General features: G+C 30.1%; 1 protein-coding gene across 50 annotated transcripts in view; it reads left to right on the top strand.

The window, feature by feature from the left end:
• LOC105212736 (sodium channel protein para) overlaps positions 1–10,144 on the top strand; it is a 134,106-nt gene extending 123,962 nt beyond the window's left edge. For all 50 annotated transcript variants that reach the window (XM_054232478.1, XM_054232467.1, XM_054232477.1 and 47 more), the window contains 2 exons: positions 2,113–2,417; positions 3,714–10,144. In XM_054232478.1, coding sequence (XP_054088453.1) covers positions 2,113–2,417; positions 3,714–4,658 — 1,250 coding nt within the window. In that variant the 3' untranslated portion in view covers positions 4,659–10,144. The remainder of the gene's footprint in view (positions 1–2,112; positions 2,418–3,713) is intronic.
• The last annotated feature ends 2,724 nt before the right edge of the window (positions 10,145–12,868 follow it).

The following is a 12,868-nucleotide window of genomic DNA, read 5'->3' as shown; positions in this document are numbered from 1 at the left end:
AACAGTTTCCAATATATATTAATAATAAATAATAAATACACCTTTTCGATTTAACCTAGTTATACATTATCAAGCATTCACACATTAATTGGCTTCTATATTGTGATCAGAACCTTTTTATTTGCTAGCTTCAAAAGCATTTCAACTTAAACTATCTGCTTGATGCCCTATATCATACATATGTATAGATTTACGATTTCAAATATATATTTTCTAAGAACGCTAAATTATTTCTACTTGCGCTTTGCGCCATTTTATATTAAATCGACAGCTCTAAATTAATTTTTGGCTTAAAGCTTTTATTTAATAACAAAAAAGGTAATATAAAAATTATTAAAAAAAGGAAATTACGTCGCTTCAGCTTGTAATATTTTGCTCCCAGGAAAATTTTAATAGTAAAGCATATACAAAATTAAAGAAAAGGAGTTATTGAATTAAAAGTGATATCAAATAGTCGAATATATTAATATACGTCGCCATTAACATAAATAAACCATAAATGTATATATATAGGCAAAGTAAAAAACGACCTTAATTCAATAGCAGTGGTTCTAATTCTACATATTAAGCTCTTAGATGAGGAAAACACAAAATGTCTTATTCTCCGTTGCATAACTCAATTACTGACTGTGATATTTCATTAAACGGGGTACTGCAAATAAAAGATATTAGCTGTATCATATTAATGGTTTTTGTCCATTTTGTCGATGGAAATTATGTACTTTACTATGAACGCAAGTCGCAACTCGAATTCTATTCATTTTATGTAAGTAGTTTGCGACCCCTTCGAAAAATCACTGCGATAATTAATAAGCGTTATAGTATAAACTTCGTAGATATAAAACAATTATATAACATTACATATTTGTATTAATACATACACATTACATTTGCTCACCTACGTATTCTAAAATAATATCGAAAGATAAAACTTCAGATATACCGTTATTAACATTATTATGTAAGGTAGTTGATGGAAGGAATATAAAAGAGTATACAAATTTACAGTTACGGGTTTTTTATATACAAAGGACTAGTTAATTTTACTAATCCACTTTCTGTTAATTCCCGATTGTAGCTCCCATTCTGTAACTATTAAAACGAAATGGGTCAAAAAATTGCGGCTACACTATTTTAATTACATGCATACATGTATAGTATATTTCGAATTGAAAATGTAAAATGTATTTTACAGATAAATACATATAATAATATAGCTATTCATTCACGATATTTGGTACTAAATATATGCTGCGAATTATCGCTTAGACTCTAATACGCATTTTCCAATAATTGAAATTTCTATTTGTATCAGTCCAATGAAAGTACATATTTACTTATGAAACATAGAAATTACTTATTGTTGGAAATAGGTAAGAATACAAGAACGAAATCTTCTAAAGAGAATATTCCAATGTTTTTTCTATTTTTTTATTTGTATAGATATATAAAGTACGCATTCTCACTAGACGCTTGCGAATTTTTAATTTCGACAGCGAGCGCAACATTTGTATATTTTAATACGTAATGTAAACTTCAAAGTAGGTGCAATTCATTTATACTCACCGCAAGTGTTTTGCTTACGCGTTGAGCTTTTGTTTTCTTATATTTCGAACAAAAATCGTTTCATTAATCGAACGATTGCTTCCTTCAATACCGGCTTTCATAGGATTAAATATTCCTTATCAACAGCGCAAATTAATTTCAATTTATTTTCTTTTTGACAAATGCATATACATATGTACATATATATACGTCTATACAATATTGTATGTACTTATAAATTTGTATTATTTACTGAAACAACTCTATCTTAGTTATTTGTTAATTTTGTATTCGTAATAAATGGACATTTGTAAATCCGTTCTGTTTAGAATAATATGTACATATTTAGTTTTTACTCGTAATATGTGTACATGTTTCGAATACACTACAAGTAGGTGTGCTTCAAGATATTTTAGTTATTCACTTTAGTAATTAGTGTTTACTTGTCTATTAGTATTTATAAATACAGGATACGGCCACGTAGGCCGTAACATCGTTGAATATTGTGGCTTCCCTTTTTACATCTCATTTTGTTTTGGACGAAAATATTTACTCCTTCTCTAACAGGTCTCGTGCTCAGCGATATTATTGAAAAGTACTTCGTGTCACCAACACTCTTACGTGTAGTACGCGTTGCAAAAGTGGGTCGAGTTTTGCGTCTGGTCAAAGGTGCTAAAGGTATCCGCACATTGTTGTTCGCACTAGCTATGTCGCTGCCAGCTCTCTTCAACATTTGTTTGCTGCTCTTTCTCGTGATGTTCATCTTCGCTATTTTCGGGATGTCATTTTTTATGCATGTACAGGAAAAAAGTGGCATTAACGACGTTTATAACTTTAAAACATTTGGCCAGAGTATGATATTGCTGTTCCAGGTAAGCAACCACAATTCATGTTCCGTTAATGTTGTCTATTGTTGTTGTCGTTGGGTAATATTCCCGTTGGCGGTTAATTGAGTGTCTTTATTATGCGGCTCACCAATACTAATAATCACATCACTTTTCTCATCTATTGGTGTGTTGCCTTATTGATCCACTCACCCAAAAGAGGGAATATTACATTGTTGATTAAGCTATGGTAGTTGTTGGTAAAAGCTAAATTAGCAAAATTGAACAAACATTTCAAAGCACATTTATCATTTGTTTTATTTAGTCCTTTATTGCTTAATTTATTTATAAACCGTTAAATGCTACCTTCAATTCCATATTCTTATCATAATAAAAAATGTATATCATTACCCTCTCACTAAGCTGTTTATTTTACTGTTGTTAAAAAAAAATAAATAATTTTAAGAATTAAGCAATTTATCCACACTTCAATTATTATTTCATTCATGTTAGTTATGTTCCTTTTGTATATATACCTTTTTTATTATCATAATTTATACGTCAATTACTATCTCATTCCCTACCTCGCTTATATCTAATTCAGCTCTTTCAACAATCGCCGGTTTTAATATTTATAAAAAATCCTCATAAATTGCGTAGTTATTGATTTAGAAGCTTCCTCAATTTCGAGTTACTTCATAAATAAAAGCGTTATCAGCATACATGAACAGAAATGCTTTTAATTCAGAAAAATTTTGATTTGAAGCAAAATTTGTATTTACTGCTTCTATCACAATTAAATTATTGGTGCTTAAATAGTTGATTAATGACTAGTTTAGTCATTTCTCATTTAAAACCCAGTAAATCCTTAGTTTTGAAGAAATTATTTTTAAATGTCCTTGTACTCGTAAAAAAATAGAACGTAAATACGAACCCTCTATGCGGGAATATTTTCTGTTTGCAGTTTTCGCTATCAATATTTCATAATCTACAAATTATTTTTCTGGAAAAATAGATAATATATTATAATGTAATATATATTTTTGCGTCTTTTCTGCTTTTTGTACATTGTGCAACTTCCAAAACACTTCGTATGGAGTAGTTTGTAATCAATTAATACGAGTATTTTTTTATATAGTAAGAAAAAATATGTAAATGGGACGAATTAATTAGTTGATTGAATTTGCTGCCATGTTGTTCTGTTAGCTTCAAACAACACTTTAACTAATAAAATTCACTTATTCTAAACTTTTTTGCTGCCTCGCCATTACGTATTTGATTTAAATCACCCAATCGGATCTATAAAATGGACTCTGTAACCGCTATATGCACTGCGGAACACAGATGTCTACCTCAGCCGGTTGGGATGGTGTTTTAGATGCTATTATCAATGAGGAAAATTGCGATCCACCCGACAACGACAAGGGCTATCCGGGCAATTGTGGTTCAGCAACTGTTGGAATAACGTTTCTTCTCTCATACTTAGTTATAAGCTTTTTGATAGTTATTAATATGTATATTGCTGTCATTCTCGAAAACTATAGTCAGGCAACCGAAGACGTGCAGGAAGGTCTCACTGATGATGATTATGATATGTATTACGAAATTTGGCAGCAGTTTGATCCCGAGGGTACACAATATATCAGATACGATCAACTGTCTGAGTTTCTGGATGTTTTGGAACCACCTTTACAAATACATAAGCCGAACAAGTACAAAATTATATCTATGGATATACCAATATGTAGAGGAGACATGATGTATTGTGTTGATATTTTGGATGCGTTAACCAAGGACTTTTTCGCACGGAAAGGAAATCCTATAGAAGATACCGGTGAAATTGGCGAAATTGCTCCAAGGGCAGATGCGGAAGGACATGAGCCTGTGTCGTCTACTTTATGGCGACAACGGGAAGAGTACTGTACTCGATTGATACAAAATGCCTGGCGAAAGTACAAATCACGTACATCTGGTCAAATTCAAGGAAACCTCGAAAACAACTCTGCCCATGAAAATGATGATGGTACCGATTCATGTGATAGGCGAAAATCTGGTGACAATGAGCGGGAAGATAAAGCTAGCGTCATAAATAGCCCGGAAGGTTGCGACAGTGGGAGTCCAGTTAGCCAGGGTCTTGCGAGTGGTGGAGTTGGTGTTGGATCAAATGGCAGTAATGGTCGGCAAACGGCCGTGTTGGTTGAAAGTGATGGCTTTGTGACAAAGAACGGTCATAAGGTTGTAATACACTCGCGCTCACCGAGTATAACGTCGAGAACTGCAGACGTCTGAGCCAGGCCTCGCCCCTCCCTCCAGGATGCACCTTAATCGAACTGACTTAAATCACCAAAAATTATTTTCTGCCACATTCAACAACAACGACAGCGTACAACAAAATTGTAATAAAGCTATAAGATCCTGTGTCACTATAAATATCTGCAGTTTTTGTAAAATCAGTAAAACTAAATTAATGTAAATATATATATATAAATATATATATATAAAAATATATATATATATAAATATATATATATATATATATAAATATATATATATATATATATGTATTACTATGGATACTAAACACGAGAATCACAAATAACAACGCACTACTGTGACCCTAAACAAATGGAAGTTACCCTATTAAAGTAATAGTTTATTACGATTTTATGATTAGTAAAATATTTAATTATTTTCAAATTTTAACAATATTTCTACATATACATACATATGTAAATTCACATTAAATGAAAATTTAATATTTAATGGATTATTCCTATAAGCATCTTAATTATCGAAAGTTTATGCCTAGGTTCGCTTGCCGCAATGTATAACAAGGATTAAATACATTTTGAAATGTATTTATTGTTTATATAGAACATTCTGAATGTTTTATTTATGGCAGCGTTATGCAATATTTTTTTCTAAATATTAAGCAAATTTGCGGCGGAAGTAAGTAAATATACAGCCATAAATTGCAATAAAAAGCCTACTGCCATATCTCTAAACTCAAATGCACAGCAAATGAAAACAAAGAGAAATATTTACATACTTACACCACTGTTCTCCAATCTAAATTCAACAAATAAAACTTCATTACATTCCATGTCCATTGCGTCAACAGAGAATTTAAGTATCACATAAAATTGCAAGATAAATATGCAAAAATGGTCATAAAATACAAAAATTTCTTGGAGCTGGGGCATCTTGAAAAGCTCATAAAATTTTTCATTATTCGCAATACATACTTATAGAGTTATCGACAAGGCGCAGTCGGTGAATAAAAGTTACTCGAAAATAACACCAATGACTGAAGTTAAAATTAATAATTTTCAAAAATTTAATTTTTCAATTATCAAATTAATCCATTTCAATTCAATTTTAGACGTTTAAATTTGAATAATTATTTGACATGACATGGATGAGTTATAAGATATATTAACATTACAAATATACAGAAAATATGGATGAAAATGAGTATGGAAACCAGAAAAACTAACAATATTATCCACAGTTTACTGATCTTTTCTGCATTCTACTTACTTCAAAAATATATTTGTGAAGTTAATAAGATCTTTTAAGAAAATTTGCAGAATGTGAATTAGTAACAAAATTCGCAGTTAAAAATACAAATGACATATTTTTCGTGTATGGTCAATTTTAAGCAACGTATGGTCATAAGAATGTAATAAATGAGTGTAAGCAAGCACTTACATGTGCAATTGTAAGTCCAACTGATTTTCAAGAAAAATGCATATAACAAGTAAATATTACCACTCGAAATTAAAAACAAAAAATGGACATAATGAAATAATTTTATATCAATTAAATATTCCATAGCCATGACAAAGAAATTTGCATACATACGTTGCTCAAAAAGGAATACGCAAGTGATCTCGATTATGGTGAATTGACATATATTAATCCGCATGGTTATTATTATATTTTGAGTACATATTTAAGAGATAATATTTATAAGAATATACATGGTTGCGAGCATACTCTTTTAAATTTTTTAACTTAACATAACTCTTTTTTAGTTCGAGACCCGTAATATATGAATGATTTGCATTTCTTTGTTTTTTGTTTACTTTGCTAATATTAGCAAATGAAAAATGTGCGTATAACTCCAGACAATAAGAGCTTCTGGTTATCGACAGCTAGTCAGAAAAAACTCTGGAAACATAACTATATGATTATTGCATTAAATTCAAAGTCACTTAGCGGCCCAATAAAGACCATTTCATCATTAAAACTATATGCATTTGCATGTTCGTGGTAAAATCAGTTTTTAATGATCTTAACATGATTTATGAAATATTGATTGAGACTTAAATCAGCTAGACGTTTTTATTAACTAATTGTTCCAACTCGAACATGTATTTAACGTAAAAAACGCTTTGCTATTGCTATGTATAATTTAAAATAGTATTTTATTCTTATGGCTTGCCATTTGTTGAGCATAAATATTTAAGCTTTCGTTGTTTTTGATTGCGACTGCAGCGTAAATAATATGCAAAAAAATATAAGAAGCAGAAGTATTACGGCTGCTGTGGCTACTGCCAATTCAAGCCCAAACGCCAAGCTGCTTCACTAATCATTTTTTAAGCTATTTATGAGATGCTACACACAGAAAATAAGTTCATTGAATAAACCAAAATCTATCAATTGGGTGCAAAAACTATAAAAACTGAGGGGCGGGCGAGATGAAAAGTAAATGATTTAAAAATATTATAATATTTTTAATTACTAAGAAGTACGTAAATTGTACCATACTAAGGAGACTTAAGTAATATGATAACGAATCAATTCATAAAAGAGTAGAGACAATAGAAAAAAATGTGTAAAAAGTAGAAACATTTCGTAATATACATATGTAAATAAAAAATGTTAATGAAGAATGTTATGATCAGCAAGCGATTATAAGTCAAAAGCTCTGCAAATTGCAAAGCTCTAAAAATTTAATATTCCTTGACTTGGATAATGTAGGGCCTAACACATAATTCACATTACCAGCGCCAAAATTATAATTCAAATGTCGATAAGTGGACACGTTCACTACTTCGAAACATTTTCCTTTTGATTACACCGGCCTTTACATTTTAGTAGTATCGATGATAAATACATATGTCTGCAATGGCTGATTGAAAGAAATTCAAAATACAATTAAGTCGAAAATACAGATACACATACACAGCATAAAAACGTAAAAGAACCAAATCTATTAACATCAAATCGATAACATTTAGAACATAACTAAATACAGCTGAATACAAAATGCTTTTTCATAAAAAATCATTAAGCTTTATATATATGTATTTATAAAATAATAAAACATACACAACATGTACATTCGGTCACTTTTTAACTCATACAAGACATTTATTCAAAAAGCGTTCGTACACTCTTTAATACTTATGTATATGTAAAAATGCCATAATTTATGTGTTTAAGCGATTGTAAATGTAATGGCGGACATTGTAATTAGCTATAGCTATCAAATTGCGTTAGATATTCTAATAAAACTAGCAACAAAAAATTTAACATATACAAAAACAAAAATTAATAGGAACAAAAAAGGCTTTATTTCTTAAGAAAAATATAAGATATTAACAAATTGCATAAAATATATTAATTTCTATTGTATTATATTTGTATTTGCTTAACATGTTCTGTTAAACAAATCTATGTGCATACATCTCGTTCAAAATATTTGCGATGGTTAAATAGTACATATGAATATTCTTCAGTATTTTATTAAACTTACTTGCAGTGATGACTAGAATGTGTTATAGTATATACCCAAAAGGCCAGATAACATATTAATCTAACATATAATTTTCTAAAGCGGTTTAGTACAGTTGTAAAATATTTTCAATGCAAAATCATCATAACATCAGATTATTTTGACTAAAGAAAGTTATTTTTAAATTGAGATTAAAGTCTAGATTACAAGACACGTTTTAGTGGTTATAGTACATATAACTGGCGTTATGGGAAATAAAAACTACTAACAATCAATGTGGTTTTGCTTACAGAAGTATACCCCTATTGAATAATTTTTTTAGAAATACTATGTTACGATATAGTGATATAGTATTGTCGATATACAGACCAAATTCCAAATCAATTTAAAGCTAAACTTAAACTTAGTTTTTGTGTTTTTTCAACACACATCAAAAAATCGCTAATTCGAAGAATAGGTGCTAATAAGACCAATGTTTATCTAGTAATACCTATGAATGCTGGCCTTTGGGGTTTCACTATAATCCAACATAGGTGTTAAAATAATTTTAACATGCGTACTTACTATAATTATAAGCAAATATATATTGGTATAAAAACTAATAATAGCGCATGAGTTATCGGCTCAATATGTATATTTTTGTAATGCAATTAAAACACTTTAAGGCAAAATTAAATATTACAAGCAAATGAACAAAATATTAAAATTAACAAAGAAGTCGACTACAAAACAGCAAACGCACTGGCAATTTAAGAAATGGCATGACTCAAAAAACATAAAACGAATGAAAAATAACCCCTGATGTTTACTGATACTTTTTATCAATTTACATTAACACCAAACAATTTATAATTCCCCGCTTTCATTAAATATTCAACTTCAATTCTATATATTCTCAACCATTTAAAATATTTAATATACTCACATACATACATATGTGTGTACGGGTATACTAATTATATTCACTTTAAGTCATTTATTCAGTTATTATTCTAAAACGCTTTGGCATTGAACGTTTTATACAGTTTTTGTCCACTTAATCCGAAGAGTGCTAAAAGTCAAAAGGCCTTGCATAGAGATGCAGCATTAGTTTTTTTTTTTTACAACCGGAAAACTATGTATAATAAGTACTCATTCCCATGCTCCGTGAAATTTCTTAATTTTTTTTACTATTTGCGTCTCCAAGATCCAAATATTTACAAATATCAAATTGCGACCTCAGTTAAAAATAACGTGAAAAATATAATAAAACCCGCACATTATTTAATATAAATAATGTATGTACTTTTGTCTCCAACTAGAAAGCTCTCCATCGAACATGTTTGCTAAATAAAAATGCCGACTATCTATTACACCATTTTCCCGAATATAAATTTTCTATGCAAACTTTTAAGTATCATTTTAAAATTTAAGTTAAACTCTACTTAATAGCAACTTCCCCGGCTATACTAGAGTTTACATACATTTGAAGTTTGAAAAATTTAAATCACTTCACTTATAGTTTTCCTGTTCTTCGAAAACAATGTGTTTCAATATCACTGTAAGGTAGTAAGAACTTAACCCCATAATAAATAAACACCTTTTTATAATTACTTGCAGAAATGTCAACTTTTCAAAAAACAACAACAACTATTCCTTTCTCATCTTAATGTTTTAAACTACACCCAGATTACACGAGAAAATGCCTTCATTAAAATATTTCAGTGTCACACCCTATTGATGGACATACATACATTTGTACATTACATATACGACGCATGAATCAAGGTGCAAAGATTTATAGATGAAATATTAGTCTAAGCAGCGGACCGATTGAATGCCAATGCACAATAATATTTTAAATGTCATTTAATAAAAACCTTCTAAATAATAATAATAATAGCAATAGTTTCTTAAAAAATGTGAAAGTAAAGAGAAGTAGGAGTGACAGTTAAAAAACCATCAGATAATACAAATATGTAAAAAGTATTAAAAATAATTTAAAATAAGTAATTACAGCTTTTTTAGTTTTTGAGAGTTGCGTATTTACATTTCTATATTATTTTCACAAGACAAAACGTAAAATATAAACTAATTAGTAATGTAATCTAAAATATATACAAATATTAAAGCGAAATTTTTTTCACACTTTAGCTTAATAAATTGTAAAAAGGAGAACAAATAAAATAGATCTCTCATTGAATTTGTTATGCAAATGAATTCTCATGTTTTATTAAAAAAAAAAAACGAAATAACAACATATATTTTACATTTGATTTGATCGATTCAGAGTAAACAATATAAGGACCACTTTATTTCACTTTTCCAGAGGGTGGTGTTGGTGTGTGTCAACGGAAAGTTAAGGATAACGAACCAATTTCGGAATCCTCATAAAACCCCATAAGCACGTCTATGATTGCATCCGACCAGTACTTTAAGCGAAATAGTAAAAATCAGAAATAATTCTCAAAACAAATACTAAGAATTTTATATTAAATCAATGAATTAACACTCAATTCTGAAGAACTCCTATAAGAGCGTTCCAATAGTATAAAATCTTCCTCTAGAACCTTCTTCCAATACTCGGTATCATTTTCAGCACTTTTCTCACGCAAAAGTTCAACATGCTCCATTAAGAGGTTATCAATTTTTTCTTTATTTCTACATAACGCAACAGTTGGATTTTTTGCAACTGATATTAGAAAATCCAAAAATGACCATTCTATATCACCTTCGTAATGGTCCTTATAGAGCGGATGTTGTATGATCTCATCGCAGTCTGCCCAGATGTTCAGCATACTCCAAATTATTATCGACAGCGATTTTTTCCTGTAATCCTTCTATGCGCCTCCGCACCTCATGACTGTTGGTGCTTAAATTGCGATGGTTACGTATATAAGATGGACCAAGCCATTTGTTCGTAGCTGCGCAAATTTGCATCATCATCAGCGAAAACAGTGAGTTCTTTAATAAGTATTGGTGTATGATTTCATTGCGTACCTCCTGAGCGGACATTTCGCTTTATAAATAACTAGCTGACCCCGCAGACGTTGCTCTGCGCGAAGTTATTTGTTTTGAAAAGAAAACAAAGTGGAGTTTATATTGTGTGGAAAATATTTATTTGTGATTTTTCTAAATTTTTTTAAATTTTTGCTTTCTGTTCCGGTAGTAAAAATATAGCTAAAATTGCGCGTGCACTCAACCTATCGTAGTTACGATAATTTTGGTCAATGTTCGGTTAAACATTCGCGATGAGTTCATCTTTCGATGAAGTGAATTGACAAATGGCAGGTGGAATTGATATCAAACCTTTGGAAGCACCAACTGGAATTTGCCATTTCCAATTCTTAGCAGAAGTTTACCAATTCTTTCCAGTAGATGCGAGAGCCAACGCAATGCCATTTTGAGGCCGTATTATCATTTACATATATGTATGTACATATTATTTAGATAGCGTTTGTGTGGGAAAAAGGAAAGGGTTGTCCTTAGGATTTTCCCGACAATTATTCTAACTTTTCTCACTGACTTTAAATCTTCTCTTGATCTCCACGAACATTTCAAGACTAAAATTATACAAATCGGTTCAGCCGTTGTCGAGTTTTAGCGATACTAACGAACAGCAATATGAATATAGATAAATGAAGAACCGCTCAACCGATTTTGTTCAAACTTCGCACAAACCGTCTATTAAATAGTTCGAACAAAGCCTAGACATTTGGTTTGAATCGTCGAGACCGTTCTTAATCGTTTTCATGGAAAATAATTTATTGTCTCGGATTGCATATTCATTTTTGTTTAAATATTTATCTGTGTGTAAATATACTAATGTACGAATGTTGATTAAAAATATTTGCTTACGTTTCTAAATTCGAATAAGAATTTAGTCCACTTTGATTGAAATATTCTTAACAGGAAGTCTCAGTTTTTCGTGTTTGTATTGGTTCTGTTTTTAAATTATTTGAGTTATAGTGCAGCTATTTTAAAAATTCCTTCTGGCATACGCAATCGGAGCATTCCCGGATTTATATCGGGCTGTCAACTTGGAAGCATTATTTGAGAATTATTTTGTGCCACTACAACAACAACTAACACTAACTTGACTTAGTAATGTTATTGTTTAAAATCTCCTCCTTCAAGTGAACCGAATATTAATCAAATCGATCTAAAAGCGCTCAGTAATATTGTTTATTCGTTGTTTTAACATGAGCGAGGTAAAACTTATCTTGCCGACTGTTGTATTTTCGGGAAAATTAGACGTCATACAGAAAAATACGTAAATTAATAATATTAGTCTCTTTAATAGGGCAAGATTTTTGATTTGTAAAAAAATAGCACTTGATCTTTGAATATGCTGTGGTCAGATTTGTCGGGCCATTTGCGCGTTTTTTATTTGTCGTGTTGTTTGGATCGCGGTCCACGATCGTTATCATTTATACTCTCGTAACAAAGTTATTAAGATAGTTAGATAGTTTTTTCACATAACGGTTGTTTGTAAGTGATAAAACTAAACTAGTTACATATAGAGTAATATATACACGTATGCACATTGTGCACGCGTATGGTAGTAAAAATATATGATCATACACATGTTGCGAAAATTGCCGACGGCAAATCAATTAATCAATAATGGTATCATATATGTATGTATTACTTATTTTATATAAATAATTAGAGAATAAGACTAACTTTTTTAATCAGATATATATAAAAGTTAACTTAAAAAGCTTGTAATGAAATGGTTTATTATAATGGTTTATTATATTAATATTAATTAAAA

This window comes from Zeugodacus cucurbitae, chromosome 5 (assembly GCF_028554725.1).
Source record: "Zeugodacus cucurbitae isolate PBARC_wt_2022May chromosome 5, idZeuCucr1.2, whole genome shotgun sequence".
Lineage (NCBI taxonomy): Eukaryota > Metazoa > Arthropoda > Insecta > Diptera > Tephritidae > Zeugodacus > Zeugodacus cucurbitae.
The sequence above is the reverse complement of the archived record's forward strand: the minus strand, read 5'-3'. Positions and strand labels throughout refer to the sequence as shown.